We start from the raw sequence: 24,239 nt of genomic DNA, 5'->3' as shown, positions 1-24,239 counted from the left end.
TGGGTCACAAAAACTCCTGCCCCCTGGGATGTGTGTGTGTGGGGGGGTCCTTTCTCCCCTCCATGGATGAAGGCTGAATTCAGTGTCACTGATTGAAAGGATGAGGTTCAAGGGTCCTTGAAATGCATGGAAGAGCCGACTGGGCTCTCTGGTTCATTAATGTGTGAGTCTCCATAGCAATTGCACAGGGCGGTGTGAGCTCCACAATTCACGGGCCCTGGTAGGGGACGATACTATAAAGCCTTTGGTTAAAAATCACCATGGCCTGGTGAAGGCAAGCTACCTGGGCCTCAAGAACAGTGGGGGGCTGGGGGGTGGGGATAAGGCTGAGCTGGCAGCTGCCACTGGAGCACACCCAGCTTGCTGGGCCCTGCCCCCACAGCACACTCCTCCAACCCCTTCAGGCAGGGGACAGCGGCGGCATGTGCCAAGGTGCAGGATGGAGGTGACACCTCGAGCCAACAGCAGATCAGCAGTCCCAGGGCTCTTAGTGTGGTTGTCACATGGACCGCTGCCCTGAGAACGGAGGCTGCAGGTGGAGGCCTGTGCCAAAGTGCAGGATGGAGGTGACACCTCGAGCCAACAGCAGATCAGCAGTCCCAGGGCTCTTAGTGTGGTTGTCACATGGACCGCTGCCCTGAGAACGGAGGCTGCAGGTGGAGGGCGGCCACGGGCTGGCCTGGAAAGCAGTAAGGACCAGCCCCCAGGGAGGACAGCTGGGAGGGAGGGAAGGCATTCCTGGCGGGCCGAGGAGGGCATGGGGACAAGAAGATCGGGCACTGCAGGGACAGGACAGTCGCAGTAAGAGTGATTGTTGTGCACCTGCTGTGCTGACGGCAGTGAGTTCCTGAGAACACCCAGGCATCTGAGGAGTCTGCCCTGGACACACAACTCCTCAGGGACTCTGATTCCCGAGCAGGGCCCCTGGAGCAGTACGGGAGAGACTCCTCGGCCTCCTAGGAGACTGAGGTGCTGCTCACCAAAATATGGAGAAAATACCGCCAGCCCAAAGGGCAATGCAAATGAGCTTGTTTGTCCACTAGCTTCTGGGAAAAGACAAAATTGCAACAACAAAAAATTACTTGAAGATCTTAATTGGGTGTCACCTGCAATTCCAAGTATAAATTATGAAATATTTAATTATCTGTTTTATATAAAGTGATAACATAATATCTGTACATAACATTATAAAATAGAATGAATGTTCCAATGAGCTGAGCAGAAGTAGTTGGTTTTATAGGCAGAAAGAAACTGAAGAAAGCAGAAAAAAAAAACCAAAAAACTGGTAATTTCAAAAAAAATTTGTAAAATTTATTTATTTATTTGAAAGGCAGAGTTACAGAGAGAGACAGAAAGAGAGAGAGGTCTTCCATCCGCTAGTTCACTCCCCAAATGGCTGCAAACAGCTGAAGCTGGGTGGATCCGAAGCCAGGAGCCAGGAGCTTCTTCTGGGTCTCCCACACGGGTGCAGGGACCCAAGGCCTTGGGCCATCTTCTACTGCTTTCCCAGGCCACAGCAGAGAGCTGGATCAGAAGTGGAGCAGCTGGGACTTGAACCAGCGCCCATATGGGATGCTGGTGCCGAAGGCAGGAACTTAATCAGCTACCCTACAACACCAGCCCCTCATTTCAAAATTACCCTCCTTGTGGTGTTAGCACAGGGGACACTTCCTCCTCGGGCCAGCGCAGGTAAACTGGGCCCTTGACTTAGTTGCTGTGAATCTTGTGATGGTTTCAGCGTTGGGTTTGACGTGTGGCACCTCGCACAGGGGCTGCACTCTGATTCAATGGGCTCTGTTGTAAGCCAGGGCAGGAGGTCTGTCCAGGGCAATGGGGGCCCCTTTGATGTTGCCTGCACAACCACCAAAGGAGAGGAGCTCATCCCAGCAAAGGGACCTTGGAAGAACATTCTGGAAAGCAGCGGCAACATTGTCTGCAACTACGGTGGCCTAGATGGTCCACTTCTGACAACTCTGGCTCAGCAAATGACATCACATATATACTACAATAATGCCCCCTGCAACATTATCTCCATAATAGTCTAATTGCCCCACAGCTGGAAAACAGTTGAGTCACCCAGAATATATCCGTGCAGCCGTATTCAGATGTTAACAGTGAGGGTCACACAAAGGGAGGCTAGTTACACAACCCTGCGGTGGTCTCTCCTAGCCACCAGATATCCACTCCCTTGGAGTTCATCCCAGCCTGATCCTCTCCTGGGGGCTGCTAGGGACATCACTGCCACTCCAAGGGCCTGAGCCAATCAAGGCGTGTGTTCCCTTGGCTACATACAGTGATTGGTTGGGGCGTGGGCAGATGATCCAATCAGGGTGAGGGAGACACTGGGAGTCTCAGGGGACTTCCCGGGAAAAAGGCCTTCGCTCCGCCCCACCCCTCCTCCCTCCAGGTGCAATGTTGCAATGTCCATGGGCCTGTTGCAGCCTGGGAGTGGGCATGTGAAGCCCCACAGGGGAGGGAAGGCTAAGGACTGAGTCTTTCTGGATGCTGATGTCTGCAACTTGCAACAAAAAGAACCTTAAATGCTACTGTTTTAATGTAAAAAAAAAAAAAAAGTGACATCACAGGTAACACTCTGGAGGGCTTGCAAGCACTTTGGTCCTCTCTCTAGCTCACACGGGAAGTGTGACCTCAGCCCTCAGTGTGTCTGGGGGTAGACACACAAACCCTCCATAATTCAGATCTTTTGTCTTTGAAAACTCATGCACATGGACTTTTCTGGAAAACACAAAGGAAGACTTAGAAATCACGCAGTTTGGGGAAGAAGGGGTGGGGAGAAGTGGGGGATAGAAATACCACCTGCTATGGGCCCCTCCAGGTGCTCAAGTGCACCTCAGCCTCCACGGCCGGCCAGCTTTGGTGACCCCATGGGTAAACACAGTCTCTTATCTGAAACCCCCATTCAAAACTCTCTGAAAGCCCCTATTCTTTTAACTCTTTCTGGAGGCAAAACCTGATCTCATTGGCTGGCTGTTCTCGTATTTCACTGCAGAAATACTGATGTTGATTTTAGGGTCTTGTCTCCCACTATACCCATCTCCCCAAGTCTGAACCTTTCTGCATCTCAAAACACTGCCAGCACATCTCAAAATATCAGCCGTGGACATCCCTGGGTGATGAGACCGTAGCTTGCATTTTATTTCCTTCTTTATAATGTTTCACATTTTCCAAATTTTCTGCACTCTATGCTGCTGTTATACCTGGTGGGAGTGGGAGTCGGCGGGGATGTCACATTCAAATGTTTTTATGTAATTGTTTGAAAGACAGAGAGACAGACAGACAGCTCCCTTCTGCTGGTTCACTCTCCCAAATGACCACAATAGCCAGGAGTTGGAACTCCATCCCGATCTCCCATGTAGATGGCAGGGACCCAGCCACTTGACCCATCATCTGCTGCCTCCCGGGGTGAATGTTGGCAGGAACGGGCATCAGAAACATACCTGGGACTTGAACCCAGGATCTCTGACATGGGCTACATGACATGGGCTACACTAGGTCTAACTAGTGTACTGAACACAACACCAAATGCCTGCCCCGTCACATTTTTAAAAAATCAACAGTTAACTGACCCTTGTACCACCCTGAGCACATCCAGAGGGCTCCCTGCCACCACGTGGCTCAGCCTCTCCCGTGTGAAAACGTCCTGGTGGCCTCTGGGACTGGAGCACGCTGGGGGCCACTTACCGCCCTCCGAAACTCCCTGCACACTCGGCAGGGGGCGGCTCCATTTCCCAAGCTTGGCACCCACTTGGGTCTTTTCCCCCCTCCTCTTGCCCTGGGCTGGACCAATGCCCAGAGCCATTTCCTGCCCGCCCCCAAGCAGCTGGATGAGGACAGCAAGTTCCATCCGGGTGTGGCCATTCAGGGTTTCTGGTCTCTCCCTTCCCCCCACTGGGATCTGTGACCACAGCCTGCTGGGCCCCTCCTGCATCTCTCTGTGTCCTCCCCCAGGAGCCCCACCGGCCTGGATCAACGTCAGCTTCAAATTCTCCCCAGCGTGGACCACCAGGCACACCTGCCAAGTGCTTTGAACTGTGCTCTTTCTTTGCTTTGCACCAAAGCCTCTTGTGATGGACATAGACAGAAACTGTAATGACACAGTCCCTGGGGTCCCTCGGGCCACATCAACTGGGATGCAGCTTGTCAGCCTCCTCTGGCCAGGGAGCCATCTCAGAGCATCCCACCTTCTCTGCCTGCCCAGACTCCGCATAGCTCTGCTGGCTGATGGATGTGAAGCAGGCTGCCCACCCCCCCAACACACACACACACACGCAGACCAGAGACAGAGCTGGTCTGGGAGCTCCCGGGGGCTGGCAGGCTGCAGTGTGTTTGCAGGGCTACTGCAGAGCTGGAGGGTAGGGAGAGAGCAAGGAGCTTCTTCCCCCAGCTCCAGCTCAGGAGGCCCAGAGGTAGGGAGGAGGCAGCCAGAACAGAGACACCCATGCCTGTGGCTGCTCCTGTTGACCATCTTCCATCATCACAATTCCCCTCCGAGCAGGAGGCGCTGAGAACCAAAGTCAAAGCTGCTCCAGGTTCCATTGGTGGGGGCTGGCATTGGAACCCCCATCCACCCTGACCCCGAGGTCCTCCTGGCCACATTATGTGACACGGGAATGGCAGTGCTGGGCAGGCGCAGCTCATTGGACAGACACAGGGGCGCGGTGCGGCCACGTGGCAGGTTCCCATTCCCAACCGAGCAGGCGCACACCCGTTTGCCGTGAACTTGGGGTGTCCACTGCGGTCATTGCTATATTTGGAGGGCTTCTGGGCCTTATTTCCTGGCTTCTTTGTTCCTGAAGCCCAGGGGCTGGAGTGTCCCCTGAACGGAGCTGGCTGGGAAGCCAGCCAGGACCCTAATTAGGGGCGACGACCGACCGGTCGAGGGGATTCTTCCCGGGAGGCCGTGTCCTTCCCACAGGCCCTGCGCTTTGCCACATGTTTACAGAATCTTCATTAACCGAGGGTCCCTCCCGATAACAGCTCCCCGCGCAGCTTCGTGGGGCCAGATAAGAACAAGCGGATGGAGTCCGGACCCGCGGGGCTGGCGGCAGTACTCCTTGCGGAGTCAGCGGGATGACGATGCGGGCGCACTCCTCCCAGGCCGCTCCCTGCGCGCGCTAACGCCCCATGGTCTCCTCCAAGATGGGCCCCGGGTCGCTGTGGGTGGCCCTGCCCGTGCTGTCGCTGCTGTCCTGCTCCGGGCAGGGAAAGCCTCTGCAGAGCTGGGGACGGGCCTCTGGCGCGGGGAACAGCCGCGCCTCGCAGGGGGAGCCCCGAGCGGGGCCGCCGCAGGGCGCGCTGGATCTGCAGGTGTTCCTGGAGAACATGAAGATGGATTTCCTGCGCAGCCTCAACCTGAGCGGGGTGCCCTCCCAGGACAGGACCAGGGCGGAGCCGCCGCAGTACATGATCGACCTGTACAACAGGTACACCTCGGACAAGTCCTCCACCCCCGCCTCCAACATCGTGCGCAGCTTCAGCGTGGAAGGTAGGGAGGGCTTCGCGGGGGGGCGGGGTCTCCAGGGCTGACTGAGCTCGCAGGTCCACGCTTCAGGTGGTCATCGTTCAGGCTGCCGGGAAATGAAATGAAGAAGTGGCCTGTTGGTTTCTCCAGGCTCATTCCAGGGCTCAGCAGTCGCCCCCGCTTGCTGTGCGGAATCCACTTCCCTGGCCCCTGGGCCAATGGCACACAGTAGGTGCTCAGGGGTGCCAGGTTTCCCTCCTCCCTCCCCCCCCGCCCTTCCTCTGCTCTCCCTCTGGCCCCTGGGTATCCCCTCCTACTCAGAAGCAGAACACTTGTTAGTCTCCAGCTCCCTACCATACCACGGAGTTTCAAAAAGTCCCTTGTGAAAAGTGGACTTAAAAGTGCATTTTGGTGCAAAAAAAATTTTGAAATCCATTTAGCTTTTTCATAGTATGAGTTTTGCTAAGAAAGTTTTGAAGAGACGTCAGTTTTTTAAAAAATATTTTATTTATTTATTTACTTACTTACTTGCTTGAGAGGCAGAGTTAGAGAGAGAGATGTCTTCCATGTGCTGGTTCATTCACTAAATGGCCCCGCAATGGTCAGGAGTGTGTCAGGCTGAAGCCAGGAGCCAGGAGCTTCTTCCAGGTCTCCCACGTGGGTGCAGGGGCCTAAGCACTTGGACCATCTTCCACTGCTTTCCCAGGCCATAGCAGAGAGCTGGATGGGAAGAGGAGCAGCCAGGACTAGAACCGGCGCCCATATGGGATGTCGGCACTACAGGCCAGGGCTTTAACCCACTGCGCCACAGCGCCAGCCCCAAGGCACTGACACTTCTTACTGCTGCAGTCCTGTCTGAAGGGCTGCGGGGGCACAGGCCTCTCCCCTTCCGGATCTCAGCCTTGCAAACATCTAAGGGGCTCGCAGCTCAGCACCCAGGCCAGGCCAGGCCAGACCAGACCTGCCTGGGGAAGAGAGCATGTACAGGAGTCAGGGCTGCTCGCTGCGGTCACGGCTGCCTGCCCAAAGTGCTGGATTTCCCCATTGTCTGAAAGAGAAAAATCCAGATTCCACGTGAACGAGCCTGATTTGTAACACGCTGGCCTCCCTTTTGAGAAAGACAGACTCTGCAGCTCCCCAGGCCCTGGGTCCCGTGTTCGGAGCCCTCCTGGGATCCCAGCATTCCCCTCTGCTTCCCTGCACACAAGATCCCGGAGGGCCCAGGGAGGCAGGCTTTGGTGTGTGGAGGGAGCCTGTATGGGAGGCAGCAGGGCATGTGGGATGCAGAAGTCTTGACTAAGTGTCCACTGAGAGCCAGAAACCATGTCCAGGAGGTTGGAGGCACCGCTTTATCCGAGCCTCACCCTGGCTCTGGGAGGCAGGCAGGATGAGCCCCATTTCACAGATGAGGAAAGTTGAGGCACAGAGGGGCTTGGACTCCCCTTCCCAGCCCCAGTCTGTTGGATACCGACACCTGCCCACAGGGTTCTGGGAGAGCACTCCCTTCGCTGCTGCTGGTGCGTGGTAGGCGCTCAGAAACACCACTTCTCTCCCCTCACTGTTAGTGAGCTGTGTTGTAGTAGACACAGGCTGATGGCTGAGGGTCAGCTCCCTGGAAGCAGGGATTGGTTTTTTAAAGGCAGAGCTACAGAGAGAGAAAGAGAGAGAGAGAGTCCACCAGCTGGTCCATTCCTCCAAATGGCTGCAATGGCCAGGGCTGGGCCATGCCAAAGCCAGGAGCCAGGAGCTCCATCTCGGTCTTCCACATAGGTGCAGGGACCCAAGCACTTGGGCCCTCTTCTGCTGCTTTCCCAGGCACATTAGCAGGGAGCTGGATTGGACGAGGAGCAGCTCAGCTTGAACCAGCATCCATATGGGATGCCGGCATCACAAGCAGAGGCTTAATCCTATATGCCCCAACAGCAGTCCCAGGAAGAGGAAAATGGAAGTGATTACTTATCTAAAAAACAGGCCCCGTTTTGCCTGATGTGACAAAGCCATGAGGCTAATAGATCTTTTCCCCACGAATACTGGAAAAAAAAAAATCTGTTTTCACTGTGCTTTGGACTTACTACTCCAAAGGATTTATACACAGTGTGGACGCTGAGGTTTGTAACGCTGACTTTCACGTCCCCCTCCGAGGCTCTTTGCTGTAAATCCATGCCAGAGTATCTTCCCCTAAGCCTGACAATGAATGCCTTCAGTCCTTGTCCCTGTGTGAGGGTCCTCACCAGCTCAGTGCATTTTGACAATGAGATGCCTTAAGTCCCAGTCATCAGGTTCTCCTGGTGTGAGTGAGGCTTAAAGGGAAAGCCCTGCCCGAAGCAGCTAGCCTGGCGCTTCCCAAGATCCTAAACGTGCTCTCCCAAATACGCTTCCTCCCTGAGGGCTCGGGTGAAATCATACCAGCCGAATAGAACCAAAAGGCATCGTTCTGCACCGGGCTCAGCTCCGCCCACCTCCGTGTGTTTGCATTTCAGACGCTGTCTCTGTGGCCCCCATGGACGACTTCTCTTTCCAGAAGCACATTCTGCTATTCAATATCTCCATCCCCAGGCACGAGCAGATCACCCGGGCCGAGCTCCGGCTCTACGTCTCCTGTCAAAATCACGCAGACGCCGCTCACGGGCCGGAAGGGAACCTGGTCATTTATGACGTCCTGGACGCCTGGGACGGCGCCTCGGGGACCAAGAGCTTCCTGGTGTCCCAGGACATCCGGGACGAGGGCTGGGAGACCCTGGAAGTGTCTGGCGCCGTGAAGCGCTGGGTCAGGGCAGACGCCACCAAGAGCCAGAACAAGTTGGAGGTGACCGTGGAGAGCCACAGGAAGAGCTGTGACAAGCTGGACATCAGCGTCCCCCCGGGCTCCAAGAACCTACCCTTCTTCGTCGTCTTCTCCAACGATCGCAGCAACGGGACCAAGGAGACGCGGCTGGAGCTGAGAGAGATGATCAGCCACGAGCAGGACAGTGTGCTCAGCAAGCTGGCCAAGAACCGCGGCGGTCAGGAGGCCGCGGCCGAGTGGGAGGCGGCAGATGGGCGCGCGGCCGTGGGGTCCTCTTTGGCCCGGCGGAAGCGGAGCGTGGGGGCCGGCAGCCACTGCCAGAAGACCTCCCTGCGGGTGAACTTCGAGGACATCGGCTGGGACAGCTGGATCATCGCGCCCAAGGAGTACGACGCCTTCGAGTGCCAAGGGGGCTGTTTCTTCCCCCTGGCCGACGACGTGACGCCCACCAAACACGCCATCGTGCAGACCCTGGTGCATCTCAAGTTCCCCACCAAGGTGGGCAAGGCCTGCTGTGTGCCCACCAAACTGAGCCCCATCTCCATCCTCTACAAGGACGACATGGGGGTGCCCACCCTCAAGTACCACTACGAGGGGATGAGCGTGGCTGAGTGTGGCTGCAGGTAGTACCTGCCGGTGGGGCTGGGGGAGCTGCGCGGTGGGGGGCGGGGCTCTGGGGGTGGGGACTTGGGGTGGGGCTCCAGGGGCGGAGCTCCAGGGGAAGGCGGGCTCTGAGCCCACCTGCCCACAGCGGGAGGAGGAAAGTGCGCCTGCGTCCCCTCTCACGCCCCGCCCAAAGTGCACGCCTGCGGCCCCCCCCCCCCCCCCCCCGCTGCAGATGATGCGGGTTGGGGGTGGGAGGCGGAGCATGAATGCCCAGCAGGTTGTTGGATTGGGAGCAGAGAGGCCGAGAGAAAAAGGAAAATCTAGAGTGAGCAGAAATGGGCGAGAGGCGATGGCGGGAAGGGGCGGGGAGGGTGCCAGGGTTTATGGGAATTACAGGGGCGGGGGAGCACAGGGCGTGTTCCCCACAGCAGGGGAATTGAACAGGCCCCACACCCATCGTGTCATGTCACCTCCCACAACCTGCCATGGCGGACATGATGACCCCAAATCCACAGACGCAGAAACCCAACCCCGGGCAGGATTCTCACGCGGGCCCTGGGGTGCTTGGCAGGTCACTCTGTAGCCAACAAGCAGTTAGATCCTGGGAGACAGGAGCGTGGAGGCCAGGCTGGGCTGTGTGCTGTTGGATACACAGCAGTGTAACCAAGCCGCCTTTTACCGTGGGAGTCCAGGCTGTCCTGTGGCCACATGCTTGTTAATATCACCCCTGAGTCACTGACAAACTGCCCCAGCAGCAGCTGCAGGAGAGGAGAGAGAGCGAGCGAGTGGACTGGACAGCAGCCTTGTCCTGGGTACCCTGGCTAAGCTTCTCTGCCTGCTGGTGCTGCGCCCCTATGGTCAGCCGTCCCCCCATGGCCACAAGCTGTCCGCTGGGCTCACGCTCTGTGAGATTCTGTGAGGGGTGGGCACATTTGGTATGGCCAGCAGCTCTGCAGTTCTGCGGGCAGCACCACCTGCGCTGGTGGCTCCCGGGGCACTGGGGCATGGACTCAGGCCTGAGATCTGAGAGTGTTGGAATTAAAAGTGCTCTGCTTTGGCATCGGAAGCGTCCCTCTGTTGCCTCTTTGTACTTCCGTGATTGACGTCCAGCCCACCTAGGGGGAAGGCTCCTGGTACCTGAGAACCCCAGTCCTGTCTCCAGCCACCGGCTCTGCCCACACTTGCCTGCTTTCCTGGGGACCATGTGTCTGTCTGGCTACCAGGCTCTGGGGGTAGGGGGAGGGGGAGGGGGACTCCCCTCTGACTCGCCTCCGCCTCCCCTGTCTGATTCAGCTGGAGGAGCCTGGAAATGCCGGGCAGGGCCCAGGGAGGGCCACTCCCACTGGTGGACGCTCCTGTGTGTTTCATAAAGTGGTGTGTGAAGTGTTTACATGAAAGCCACCACCACCTGTAACACTAGGACACAATGAACTCTCACTGTTTAGTTCCTGGGGTTGTGGAAGATGGGAAATCCCGGGCCAGGCAGGCGGTGGGTGGGGGTGGCTGCACTGCTCCCAGAAGGTGACTGAAGCCCCCTCCCAGTCCTGGCACTGTGTTGCTGCACCTGCATGACCGTATCGCTCAAAAATAAAGTCAAATGTCTGAGTTGCATCTCTCCTGAGCAGGTGGCTCCCTGTGCATCTGCTCGCCCACCCTGACTTGTCACTGTCTGCAGGGGGCTGAAGGGGAGGGCCAGAGTAGGTGGAGTCTGTGTGGGCGTGTCCACGCATGGCTGGTGCCTGCACATGCAGGTGTGTGTGCAGGTGTGGGTGTGTCAGTGGATGACAGCTGTCTGCTTCCCTGACCCCCCCACTTTGGGGCAGGGGGGCCTCGGGTCATCCCCACCCAATGTCCAAGGACCCATCCCACTCTGCCAGCATCTTTCCCATGATGCCCAGCTCCATCCCACACCTCTGGCCAGGCCACGCCCCATTCTGCACCCTAGGCTTGCCCACTCCCAGTCTCAGCACAAGCCCCACCTTCCCTGCTGGAGGGCCCAGAGCCAGTGCCATCCCCCAACCCCTCTGCATACCCCCTGAGTCTGACGAGGCCTCTGGGGCTTTGGCTGAGTTGTCACAGGCCTGGTATGGGCAGGTGCCGTTGAGTCCTCTGGGGACAAAGCTGTGAGCCCTTCGCCTTGGTCATGACCAGAAGATGGGCATGGACTGTGGCTCAGTACAAAGTGATGTGAACCCAGGCAGGGGCCAATTGCAAGGCATTTAGGAAGGGAACCAGCAGATGGGAGCATGTGCTCTGTCTCTTAAATTTCTTTTTATGTAAAAAAGCCAGCAGGTACAGCACAGGAACAGTTAGACGAAGTGCATTCTGGGATACGCTTCGAGGTAGTTCATAAAAGGACCAGAAACACACACAGCAAACAGCAGGAAGGCAGGAATGTTATAGTGGCATTTTGCTTTACAATGGTCTCTTTCTTTCATAAAAAAAATACACAGGAGCAAGAATGGAAGGCGAATAAACCAGTGCTGCGAGTTTTTGTTTCTGAGCGAATTATTTTTGGGTAACTTTCAGCATCTTCCAAATTAAAAAAAAAAAGTTAAAGACAGAACCCTGGTATGGCCAAGGTCGCTTTTGTTCGTGGTCGCCCTGCTCATGAGCCTTGGACTCTGCAGGTTTGATTGTGCCTCTCTCTCTCTGAGGCCCCTCAACCCTGGGACCTCTGGTGTTGCATGGTGTATTCCCCTCCCCCCGGGGGGGTTGTCCAGGCTCCGAGAACTTGGCCTTGAAAAGCCCCTCATTTCCCTCCTACACCTATCAGTCAGGAACGCTGTCAAAAGCTGCACCCTTTAGAACACGCCACTCAGCCGCTCCACTTGCTTTTCTCACACCGCATGGTTCTGAAGCTGGGCAGCTGCTAGCTCCGGCCGAGAGTCAGACAGCATGAGAGTCAGCATCCCAGCGCTGCCCTGACGTTTCCCGCAGGCTTTTCTCCTCACAGCTACAAGATGACTGCCTGTCACCAAGCATCACATCCATATTCCCAACAGGAAGAACAAGAAGGACACACACCCACGGAGTGTGCTCACCCAGAGGCCCCAGGGACACAGGCTCAGAGAGGTCCTTGCACAAAGAGCCACTACATCAAAGTTCTCTGGTGCTGGGACTGCCCCTCTCTGCGGGTCAACTTGGGAAAATGTTAGGGTCACTCCATCCTCTGCTTCATTTGCTGCTGCTTCCTCTTAATTTTCTCTCCCGAGCTCTCCCTGTGCCTTAGACCCGGCCACCTGCCCTGGGCTGTAATTGTGCACGTGCACGTTCACAGCACGGCAAGAGCGTGACAAGGACGCGTGAAGACTTCTCTCGCCCAGGGCATGCGTGTCCGCGACGCTGGAGGCGCACCGTCTGCGCGAGGATCCCACAAGCGCTCGTATTCCCTTTGGCGAAGCCGGTTGCTCATGGAAACTGCAGAAGCACCCCGCGGCTGCCGGGGGCCACAACCCTTGCGCCTGCGCGCGAGCCGTTTCTCTCCAACTTAACTTCGCGTGTCTGACTCTGACGGCTTCTGCTTTCCCTTCTCTTTTCATTTGCAGTACACGTAATTTGTTGGGACAGACTTAATAAAAAAAAAAAGGCACAGGATTTGAAGTCTGTGAAGGGCATCGTCAAGGAGACAGCGGCAGCCGCCAGGTCGGAGTGGGGACAGAGAGACGGATGGGGGAGGGGGTGTTGGACCGGGACCTGGGGGAGCCCTGGATGCTACCCAGCTGCCTCTCGGGCCTGAGCAGCCCCTGTGGCCGACAGATTAGAGGCTGGCAAAAAAAAAAAAAAAAAAAAAAGTCCAGCGATAGATGTGTACAACCGATGATGGCAAGACAGCCCGATGCTGAAGCTGAGGATGGGCTGTGCATAGACAGGAGACACACAAATGATCAACACGCATGTGAAAAGATGTCCAGTGTCATTCACCTTCTGGGACATGCCACTCAAAGCCTCCATGTGGCTCTGCTTTGCACCCGCCCGAGTGGCCACGATCAGAGACTCAGGCCAGAGCCGAGGTGCGGTGTGGTGTGCAGGAGCCAAACCCTGTTCCCGGCTGAGGTTGCGCATCTGTGAATACATTAAAGACCACTGCAGTGCACACTTAAATGAATGAATTTTATCTCAGTTAAGCCAGCTTAAAAAAAAAGATTAAGGGGGGGAGGCAGTGTTGTGACGGAAGCAGCTTAAGCTATTGTTTGTAATACCAGCATCCCATATCGGGGCCCTAGTTTGAGTCTCAGCTTCTCCGTTTCTGATCCAGCTCCCTGCTAACGTGTCTGGGAGAGCAGCACAGGATGGCCCCATGCCCAGGACCCCAGGCCTGGCAGAGCAAGCCCCATGGGCCATACGGGACACCACGGCCCTGCTTGCACCTGCTGTCTACACACGGGGCTCCTGATGAGCTGGGCAAAGAGGACCCTGTGGGGTGAAGGATGACGCTTAGGATGCTGGGGACGGCCATGCTTGGACACGGGAGCTCCTGGGCCAGCGCCTTGCCTCCCAGGATCAGCTGCACATGGGGTAACTAGGGCAAGAGAGAGAGAGAAGGCAGCTTCACACTTGCTGCCCCTGTCCGGACTCTGCCCCCTCTGCTGCCTCTCCCAAAGCCTTATGGGGAGCCTACTTCCTGGTGAGCAGCCTCGGGCTCACTCCTTGAACTTGAACCAGTCCTAAGCTCCAGGCCCTTGGGAGTCTGCCTATTGTCTGCTCCCAGGCCTCCTAGCTGCCCTGTGCCTCCTACGTGACGCCCTGGATTCCTGGGGCTTGGGGGAGGCTGTGCTTCCTGGGTTCACCTTTGCTTGTGTCCCTGGCTCTGGGTCACCCTGCAGGTATCAGACATGGGACACTGCTGAAGCAGTAGGGGGTCCTCACTGCCTGCCACCACTCTGAGCCTGGGGCTAAGACACAGGGACAGACTAGGCGTCCCCGGAAGACCCCTGCACCACACACTCAGAGCTGTGGGTCCCCAGGTGGAGGCAGAAGGAAAGGCCTGATCTCTTTAATGGGGGCAAAAAAATGCAACAGATGCAGGCACTAAGAGGCGTCTGGGGCCTCCTGACCCCACCCCCATCCCCCTGCTTTGCTCTTGCTTTCCGGCTCGCAACCATGGGATACAAGTGGCGGAGTGGTGTGGCCATATGTCCCTTGGGCATTAAACAAATCCTAATGAGCTGCGACTGCGTTTGCTTTAGCTAATTGACCTCATTGGCCTTCATAAACCACCTGGCAAACATCCCAGCTAATGATTGCCAGAGGACGGACTGTGGCCCACCAGTGTGCAGAGAGAGAGTCCCCCCACCCCCACCTCCACCCTCTCAGGACCCAAGACCACATCCTCCAGCTGCCTGCTGGGAGCTCTTGGGATCTGGCCTGCTGCCCACCCAGCCCCTAAGCAGTGTGTGCTGGGTCAACTCAGGGGAGTGAAGATGGGCAGTGCTGGGGGGCGGCTCTCCCCCCCCCCGCCGCCTGGACTGTGCACCTGGGTCCACACCAGGGGGCAGCGCAGATGGGCTCTAGGCTCTGGATCCAGGGAATATCCTTGGATATTTGTGCCAAGTCAGTGGCAAGCAGGACCCAGGTCACTTCCATGAGAAGGAACAGGAGTCAGGAGCCCGAGAGTCCAGCTTCATCCATGCCCCTGGGACTGGCTCACAGGGGAGCTCTCTGCAGGTGAGGGCAGGGGTGAGCAGTGGTCGTCTGGATTCTGCGGGGGGCCTGGGGCTGCAGACGCCCGAGTCCTGCTACAAGGAGGCTCTCCTTGCAAGGGCCAGGCTGTGGGCCAAGCCCTCCATTAGCAGGGGTCTCCTTTGGCCAAGAGGACAGTGCTCGCCAGATCTCCAAGCTGACCGCAGGGTGGAGTGGTGGGAATTGTGGTCTCACGGGGTCTCCCACTCGCCCCACATGTGGTAAGGTCCAGACATCCCATTCCTTCCTTCACTGGAGAGCTGTGAAGGGGCCACGCAGTCCCCAGGAGGGCCATGGGATCCCCACGCACAGGGAGTAGGAAGGAGGGTCAAGTCGCAGACTGATGGCAGCCCCAGACTCAAGCCCTGGGCTCTCAGGTGAGCACGGACCACCAGCCTATCCCTGGCTTCATCTCCCCACCCCCACCTGCTGCCACCTAACATGGCGGGCATCAGTCACGGCCCCGACTCTCTGACCCGTTCCTTTAGCCATGAAGCGGAGACAGGTACCTGAACTCTTCCTGCTTGATGGGAATAGCAAGACACCCTACACACATTTTCCCATTTAATGTACACGGCTAGGAGGGTGCATTCCTAAGGTCCCAGAATAGGCGGTGGCAGAATGAAGTCCACTTCAGTCCAGGAGCAATGGCTCGCCCAGCACAGGGAGGAAATGACATCAGCTTGCAGGTTAAGCTAAGTCTCCTTTGCCAAGCTCTGGGGAAAACACTCAGCTTGCAAAATATAAAGCAGAACAGGGCCTGGTGCATGGCAGGGGGAGGAACACAACAAAGAAGTCACAGTAGGTGGAGGGTGGCAGGGCAAGATGGGTCGCAAGTACCTTCCGGCCCCTTCACCCCAATAACCCCCCTATCTGCCTCCCCCAACCCCCCGCTGATGCACTTGAACTTGAATTAGACAGGATTAAAGGCTTATCAGCACTGGAAACCTTGCCCCGACTCCCGAGCTGAGCCCCAGACCTTCTGTCTGGCGCCTGAGAAGGACGAGGGTGGAAGGCAGCCGTGCAGAGCGGGGCTGGGGCCTCGCACACCACAGCGGGAGCCTCTGTGTGGAAGCCAGGCCGCCGCCGGCATCTCCACGATGACACGATGGAGCCTGCTCTTGTGCACGCTGCTCTGCGGCCTGGCTGGCCCCTCGCACCTCTTCCAGCCCAGCCTGGTGCTGGACATGGCCAAGGTCCTCTTGGATAACTACTGCTTCCCGGAGAACCTGATGGGGATGCAGGCGGCCATTGAGCAGGCCATGAAGAGTCAGGAGATCCTGAGCATCTCAGACCCCGAGACGCTGGCCCAGGTGCTCACGGTTGGGGTGCAGAGCTCCTTGAACGACCCGCGCCTGGTCATCTCCTACGAGCCCAGCACCCTGGAGGTGCCCCGGCAGGCCCCAGCACCCAGCAACCTTACCCAGGAGGAGCTGCTGGCTTGGCTGCAGAAGAGTATCCAACATGAGATCCTGGAACACAATGTGGGCTACCTGCGGGTGGATGACCTCCCGGGCCAGGAGGTGCTGAGCAAGCTGGGCGGGTTCCTGGTGGCCCATGTCTGGGGGCAACTCATGGGCACCTCCGCCCTGGTGCTGGATCTGCGGCACTGCACGGGGGGCCACGTCTCTGGCATCCCCTACGTCATCTCCTACCTGCACCCGGGGAACACTGTCGTGCACGTGGACACCATCTATGACCGTCCTTCCAACACAACCACGGAGCTCTGGACCCTGCCCCAGGTGCTGGGGGAGAGGTACAGCGCTGACAAGGATGTGGTGGTCCTCACCAGCGGCCGCACGGGGGGTGTGGCTGAGGACATCGCCTACATCCTCAAGCAGATGCGCAGGGCCATCCTGGTGGGTGAGCAGACCGTTGGGGGCGCCCTGGACCTGCAGAAGCTAAGGATAGGCCAGTCTGACTTCTTCCTCACCGTCCCCGTGTCCAGATCCCTGGGGCCCCTGGGCGGGGGCAGCCAGACGTGGGAGGGCAGCGGCGTGCTGCCCTGCGTGAGGACACCAGCCGAGCAAGCCCTGGAGAAGGCGCTGGCCATCCTCACCCTGCGCCGCGCCCTGCCGGGGCTGGTCCGCCGCCTACAGGAAGCCCTGCAGGAATACTACACGCTGGTGGACCGTGTGCCCGCCCTGCTGCATCACCTGGCCACCATGGACTTCTCCACGGTGGTTTCTGAAGAAGACCTGGTCTCCAAGCTCAATGCCGGGCTGCAGTCCGTGTCTGAGGACCCCAGGCTCCTGGTGCGTGCCATGGGGCCCAGAGAAACTGCTTCTGGGCTCGAGGCGGCAGTTGAGGACCCTCCAGAGGCAGCCCCCACGATACCTCAGGACGAGGCTGCCTGGCAGGTGCTGGTGGACTCCGTGTTCCAGGTGGCGGTGCTGCCGGGCAACGTGGGTTACCTGCGCTTTGACAGGTTTGCTGAGGCCTCTGTACTGGAGGCCCTGGGCCCGCAGGTGCTGCGGCAGGTGTGGGAGCCCCTGCAGGACACGGAGCACCTCATCATGGACCTGCGCTACAACCCCGGGGGGCCCTCCTCCGGCTTGCCCCTGTTGCTCTCCTACTTCCAGGGCCCCGAGGACAGCCCCGTGCGCCTCTTCACCACCTACGACCGCCGCACCAACATCACGCAGGAGCACCTGAGCCACACGACGCTGCTGGGCCCCCGCTACGGCAACCAGCGCGGGGTGTACCTGCTCACCAGCCACCGCACCGCCACTGCCGCCGAGGAGTTCGCCTTCCTCATGCAGTCCCTGGGCTGGGCCACGCTGGTGGGCGAGATCACGGCCGGCAGCCTGCTGCACACCTGCACGGTGCCGCTGCTCAGAACCCCGGAGGGCGGCCTGGTGCTCACCGTGCCCGTGCTCACCTTCATCGACAACCACGGCGAGGGCTGGCTGGGCGGCGGCGTGGTGCCCGACGCCATCGTGCTGGCCGAGGAGGCCCTGGACAGGGCCCAGGAGGTGCTGGAGTTCCACCGCAGTCTGGGTGCCCTGGTGGAGGGCACGGGGCACCTGCTGGAGGCCCACTACGCACGGCCCGAGGTGGTAGGGCAGGCCAGCGCGCTGCTGCGGGCCAAGCTGGCCCAGGGGGCCTACCGCACGGCCGTGGACCTGGAGTCGCTGGCCTCGCAGCTCACGGCCGACCTGCAGGAGGTGTCCGGGGACCACCGCCTGCTGGTGTTCCACAGCCCGGGTGAGCTGGTGGCCGAGGAGGTGCCCCCACCGCCCCCTGCTGTCCCCTCCCTGGAGGAGCTCTCCTACCTCATCGAGGCCTTGTTCAAGACAGACGTGCTGCCCAGCCGGCTGGGCTACCTGCGCTTTGACGCCATGGCCGAGCTGGAGACGGTGAAGGCCATCGGGCCGCAGCTGGTGCAGCTGGTGTGGCAGGGGCTGGTGGACACGGCTGCGCTGGTGGTGGACCTGCGCTACAACCCGGGCAGCTACTCTTCGGCGGTGCCACTGCTCTGCTCCTACTTCTTCGCTGCCGAGCCCCGCCAGCACCTCTACTCCATCTTTGACCGGGCCTCCTCCCGGCTCACGGAGGTGTGGACTCTGCCCCAGGTGGCCGGCCAGCGCTATAGCCCCCACAAGGACCTCTACATCCTGACGAGCCACACCAGCGGCTCGGCGGCCGAGGCCTTTGCTCATACCATGCAGGACCTGCAGCGGGCCACAGTCATCGGGGAGCCCACGGCTGGAGGGGCACTTGCTGTGGGCATCTACCAGGTGGGCAGCAGCTCCTTATATGCCTCCATGCCCACCCAGACGGCCCTGAGCGCCACCACCGGCGAGGCCTGGGACATGGCGGGCGTGGAGCCTGACGTCACGGTACCCATGAGCGAGGCCCTCTCCACGGCCCAGGACATCGTGGCCCTGCGTGCCAAGGTGCCCACGGTGCTGCAGACGGCCGGGAAGCTGGTGGCTGATAACTACGCCTCCCCAGAGCTGGGGGCCCAAGTGGCCGCCAAGCTGAGTGGCCTGCAGAGCCGCTACTCAAGGGTGACCTCAGAAGTGGCCCTGGCCGAGATGCTGGGGGCCGACCTGCAGCTGCTGTCGGGGGACCCACACCTGAAGACGGCCCACATCCCCGAGGATGCCAAGGATCGCATTCCGGGAATCGTGCCCATGCAGGTGAGAGCCAAAGGAGACCTGGCCAGGCCCAGAAGTGGGTTGACGAGTTGTCTGCATGTGCAGGGTGTCCAGGATTGTTCCCATGTTAAGTTTTTCTCTGCTGCTTCTTCCCCCTCCCCATCTTATCTTCCCATGTGCTCTCTGCACCTGTGGGGCCCCTGAACACCCCTGTAGAACATTCGGACTTACAAGAGTCCAGTGTGAGACCCCACCTGCACCCCGGGGTGGAAGGAGGAGTTTCCATGTTGGCAGGTGCATGGCAGGTGTTGGGGGAAGAGTCCAGTATGAGGGCCCTGAGCTGTGCTTTCCTCCTTTGGGAGTGAAAGGCTTGTGTTCTGCAGAGTTCTCTGGGGCTGCTGGGACAATAAAGCAAGGCTAAGCATGACTGTGGAATGCGGGAATTTGGAGCCCAGCTACATGGCTACGTGACTTAATCCCTCTGGGCTCCAGTTTGCTCACGCAAAAGATGAGGCCCATGGGGTCTCCCACACTGCCAGCAAAGAGCTCAGACCGGGCCCAGCCCCCTGGTGAAGGTGGCTCCGGTCCCCCTGCCTGCCCCGGTAAAATGGACAGGAAGCTGAGCTCAGGGATACTGAGACGTGTCAGTCAGGCAGGTGGGGGGTGGGGAGGGGGAGGAGCCAGGAAGGGGGCTCCTCCTGGGCCTCCTTTCACCCTGGACAGCAGGACACGGAGTGGGCAGGCATGGGCATCTTCTGCAGAGATGCCAGTATGGGTTAGCTGTGCATGGGCCCACATCTCCCACACCCCCGGCACATCCCTGCCACCCTTGGAAATGCAATAGTGGGAGCCCATCCCCCTGCCCTTAGCACTTCTCTCTACCCTGGGGACGTCCCTGAGGACCCCTTTCCCACCTCTGCCATCTGCCACCCTGCCGACGCCGCTGAGCAGAGCCTGCCGCTCTTCCAGATCCCCTCACCGGAAGTCTTCGAGGACCTGATCAAGTTCTCCTTCCACACCAACGTGCTGGAGGACAACATCGGCTACCTGCGCTTTGACATGTTCGGGGACTGCGAGCTGCTCACCCAGGTCTCCGAGCTGCTGATAGAGCACATCTGGCAAAAGATCGTGCACACTGACGCCATGATCATGGACATGAGGTCAGTGAGCCCAGCCGGGTCGCAGCCAGGGACGTGGCAGAGGAGCCGGGAGGGACCTGGCCGCCTGCGTAGGGCGCCTGCTGGCCCAGGTGTGCTGATTTAGTTGGCCAGCAAGGTCCCAGCACTGGCAGGCTTTGTAAGTTCCTCTGAGGATGTCAATGTGCACCCCAAGTGGGCAGTGACCCTAAATCTGCTGGGTCCCAGGATTCAGTGGAGAGGAGGCAGGGGCAAAGGGAACATGAAAAATGCTGAGTCCTGGGCCCCAGCGCAGCCTGAGCCAGTAAATGGCTCCAGGGAGAAGACCTGGTAATCTGTATATTTTTAAAATTTTATTTATGTATTTGAGGGGAGAGAGAGAGAGAGAGAGAGAGAGAGCGAGCGAGCAGGGAGCGTCCAGTCCAGCCCAGTACGTGGTTCTTAGGCCATCACCGGTCCTCCTCCACAGCCCCCACTTTGTGGGCGCCTGGAACTTGAGCTTGAGGCCCCTGTGCCCCCACCCCCATCATTTTCTTCCTCAAGCACCCCCTTGGATGTTAGAACCACCCTCCCACTAAGTCTCCTGATCCACTCAGCCATCCACGCTTATTCTTTCTGTTGGAGAGGCAGAGAGACAGAGAGAGAGAGCTCCCGGCTGCTGGTTCACTTGCCAGCAGTCAGGATTGGGCCGAGGCCAAAGCCAGGACCTGGGGACTCAACCCAGGTCTCCCACGTGGGTGGCAGGTGTGGGGAGCAGCTCGGACTAGACTGTTACTGGAATTAAGACTTATTCTATGCACCTGCTCTCCCACAATATGGCGCTGGGAGAGAAGAAAACAGCTTCTACACAGCTGCCTCCAGTTCAACCAATAGGACTTGCTCCTGATTGGAGGAGAGCAGCGTACTCGGCGTGTGGGCAGCCGAGTTGGGATTGGCAGAGGAGGACTATAAAGGAGGAGAGAGACGGCATGCACCAGGAACATCTAGGGGGAACATCTAAGGGGAACACCTGTGCAGCCCCCGAGAGAGCCGGCCGGCGGTGTGCCGCTCCCCTGCGGAAGTGGGGAATGTGGCCAGGGGGAACTGCCCTTCCATGGAGGTGGAAGGGATAGTAGCCAACCCGGGAAGAACCAGCAGCAAACCCGGGGAGGGCCGAGCAGACAGAAAGAACAGCGCAGGGTCCTGTGTCATTCCTCCACGAAGAGGGGGAACGACATAATGGTGCCGTGACTCGGATATGAAGCCTAGGCAGGGCTTAGTGTCGTTCCTCCACGAAGAGGGGGAGCGACAGGCAGGAACTCAACCACTTGAGCCATCACTGCTGCCTCCCAGGGTCTGCCTGGGCCAGAAGCTGGGGCCAGGAGCTGGAGGCGGGTGTCAAAGACAGACACTCCAACCGGGGACAGGCATCCTCCCTGTGTCTTAACTGCTAGGCCAAATGCTCGCCCTGTCTACTTTTTTTTTAATGTTATAAAGAAACGTTTGTTTTTTTTTTTTTTTCATGGTTCTGGAGGTTCACAATCCAAGGTCAGGCAGAATTTTGCTGATTGCGTTCTTGCTGGTAGGGCATCTCCTGGTGACAGACCGGGAGTGAGTCTCTCTGTATCAATCAGTCAAGCAAGCAGGCATCTCTCTGCCTAGCCATCCACCCATCCATCTGCCATCGATCACAATCCTTATAAAGCCACCTGGATTCAACCAGGGGGGCTCTGTTAATAACTGATCCAGTACAGTCACTCCCCAGAGACCCTACACTTCATGCCTTAACTGGATTAAGTCTTCTACCCTCTTATTACCACTAACACAAGACTTGGGGGACCCACTGAATGAGTTTGGGGGCTAAGTACTATTCCAGCTAGGGGAGACTCTCCAAGCCTGTGGAAGAAAGGCAGCCCTGCTCACACACACATTGTCCACACCCAATGTGTGCTGCAGGTGCACTTGGCTTAAAGACCCCTCCAGCCAGGCCACCCCAGGCCATCAACAGCAAGTGGCTCCCAATGCACCACCAGCTTTGAGTGGGGAGGCAGGGGACCCTTGAGGCCACACAGTGGGGCTGATCCAAGCCCTGAGACCACCGACACGCCTCAGTGCCACGCGGGGGCACGTGAGCCTTGATGCCTGGCAGATTTTATGAGAATATCACAGGGCTTCCCAAATCACGGGCAGTGTGGCTGCAGGGAAGCTGTCCATGGTCAAAACTGCGGGACACTTTTCCCCAAGTTCCCAACTGCAGGGCTTGTCAGAGCCTTTACAGCCGTGACATGTGACCACAGAGGGCAGCTATGGGATTCAGGGCTTTCGGCGCATGCTTGCCTACAAGATCTCTTATTCTCAAGAGATTAATGCTCTGAGTGACACGGACACACAGAATTCTGAAGGGTGAGACAGGGCCACTAGCTGAGGCTTCCTGGGACAAAGACCCCAGCCTCCCTGAGGGGAGCACCCAGGGCCCACCCGTGAGCCCAGCCCAGCTATAGGCTTGCTGCCTGGCCCCCAGGTTCAACATCGGTGGCCCCACCTCCTCCATCTCCGCCGTGTGCTCCTACTTCTTTGATGAGGGCCCACCAATTCTACTGGACAAGATCTACAGCCGGCCCAATGACTCCATCAGCGAACTTTGGACCCACACCAGGCTCGCAGGTACGTGGAGCAGACTGCCCCTCCCTGTCCTTGTTCTAGAAGTTTTTAGATGATCATGGAAAGACAACTGGGGTTGCAGTCACAGTAGCTGTACTACAAAGCTCCTGGCACAGCCCATGCACTTATTTGGTGCAGGGGCTCATGAATCATTGCAAAACCCATTTCCTAGACGAGGAAAGTGGGCATAGACGAGGTTGGGTACCTTGTTTACGGTCACTCAGCTGAAACATGGCTGGGGGTCACCACAACAGCCTGCCGTCCCAAAGCAGAACGAGGAGACTGCTGTCTGTCACTGAACCCAGGGCTCACCACACCCTCCTCTCACCGGCATCCCCTGCACTTGCCTGGACAAAGTAGAAGGTGCGGATGACCTGCCATGTGGCAGCTGAAGGAACAGAGTCAGACCTGAGCCCCCCTCACCCCCTGGGTCTCCCTCCATCTCCCTTCGTCCAGCACGCAAAACCCAGGCACCTGTGTGCCCACCGGCAGGAGGGGACCTGCAGAGACCCCGACATTGCTGCCTTATTCCAACAAGTATGTTCGAAGATAGTGCAAAGCATAAGTAAAAGAGCCAGGAAGAAGCTAGACTCCAATTCACATTCAAGACCAGGATGTTGAAAACAGGAGTGGCTTCTCTGAGGTGTCCAGGGTGAAAGGAGAGCACTGGGTATTCTAAGGACAGGCAAGCCGTTCCCATGGTTGGTGGGATACGAACGCACCTGCAGTGGTCCTCAGGCTTCCAAAGGCTCGTGGGCACCCAGCACATCCCCATTTTTCAAATGCTACAACTGAGGCTAGGAGAGGGTCTGCAGCTTGCACGTGTGCACAAGGATGCAGAACTCATGCGCCCAGGAGCCCTGACCTGACTCGGGGTCCCCGGGCTGGGGGTGGGGGCCTTCTGTCTTCCAGGTGAACGCTACGGCTCCAAGAAACCTGTGGCTATTCTGACCAGCAGCCTGACGGCCGGTGCCGCAGAGGAGTTCACCTACATCATGAAGAGGCTTGGCAGGGCCCTGGTGGTCGGGGAGGTGACCAGCGGGGGCTGCCAGCCGCCACAGACCTACCATGTGGACGACACCCACCTCTACATCACCATCCCCACGGCGCGCTCCGTGGGGGCGGCAGACGGCAGCTCCTGGGAAGGGGTGGGCGTGATGCCCCACGTGGCTGTCCCTGCAGACACGGCTCTCACAAGAGCCAAGGAGATGCTTCAGCACAGCCTGCTGAGGGTGAGGCGCAGCCCCGGCCTGTAGAGCCGTCAGGAGGGCTTCCGAGTGCACAGCCCACCCCCCCAGGGCGGGCAGCCCCTTTGGGCCATGGTCCTGCCTGGGCCCCAGGGGCCTGCCAAGCGGTGGAGGCCTCTTGGGCTCATCTACGCGACCCCCTGACCACTGCACACATCCTCCCTAGAGACAGGGGGCTGGGTCCCCCCAAGAGTAATTGCGCCACTGTAGTGAAGTGGAGGAGGTGACCTCCAGATGTCCGCCCCCTGGCGGTCACACCATCATCCTACATCTCCATCCCGTAGACTTACGCCCTGAAGAGGCAATGCACACGGGCGTCACTAGAGGGAGTTAGGTCTTTAACAAGGCAAAAGAAAAAGAGACAGGTGGAATTCATTTTCCAGTATTTCTAATAGTGTAGCGGCTCTTTGGCTTGCAGTTGTGTTAGGTGCTGGTAAACCCACTGCACAGTGGGACTGCACTACCTCGAGCCTCATCAAGTAGCCTGAGCAACCGATCGCAGAGCTGAGAAGTCAAACCATTGTAAGGAGAGGCTCTTCCCTGCCACTCACCTCCCCC

At 58.4% G+C, this 24,239-nt stretch overlaps 2 protein-coding genes across 2 annotated transcripts; both read left to right on the top strand.

Moving 5' to 3' along the window:
- Window positions 1–4,974: 4,974 nt before the first annotated feature.
- Window positions 4,975–8,920, top strand: GDF2 (growth differentiation factor 2). Its single transcript, XM_002723523.6, has 2 exons — window positions 4,975–5,506; window positions 7,963–8,920. Exons 1-2 carry the CDS (start codon window positions 5,146–5,148, stop codon window positions 8,892–8,894), a joined length of 1,293 nt encoding a protein of 430 aa, XP_002723569.3. The 5' UTR covers window positions 4,975–5,145; the 3' UTR covers window positions 8,895–8,920.
- A 6,735-nt stretch (window positions 8,921–15,655) lies between these two features.
- On the top strand, window positions 15,656–23,825 carry RBP3 (retinol binding protein 3). Its single transcript, XM_070058095.2, is given in 4 exon segments — window positions 15,656–18,700; window positions 19,628–19,818; window positions 22,295–22,437; window positions 23,347–23,825. Coding segments are annotated over 4 exon segments (3,858 nt in total).
- The last annotated feature ends 414 nt before the right edge of the window (window positions 23,826–24,239 follow it).

Source organism: Oryctolagus cuniculus, chromosome 15 (genome assembly GCF_051225735.1).
Source record: "Oryctolagus cuniculus isolate XC-2025 breed Fujian yellow rabbit chromosome 15, ASM5122573v1, whole genome shotgun sequence".
NCBI lineage: Eukaryota > Metazoa > Chordata > Mammalia > Lagomorpha > Leporidae > Oryctolagus > Oryctolagus cuniculus.
This window is presented reverse-complemented; position numbering and strand designations above follow the sequence as displayed.

What these genes read in the sequence shown, in the direction of transcription:
- GDF2 (XM_002723523.6), top strand. Translation starts at nt 5,146, where the DNA reads ATGGTCTCCTCCAAGATGGGCCCCGGGTCGCTGTGGGTGGCCCTGCCC. An exon ending in GCGCAGCTTCAGCGTGGAAG is followed by an intron (nt 5,507 to 7,962) that starts GTAGGGAGGGCT and finishes TTTGCATTTCAG; the next exon opens with ACGCTGTCTCTGTGGCCCCC.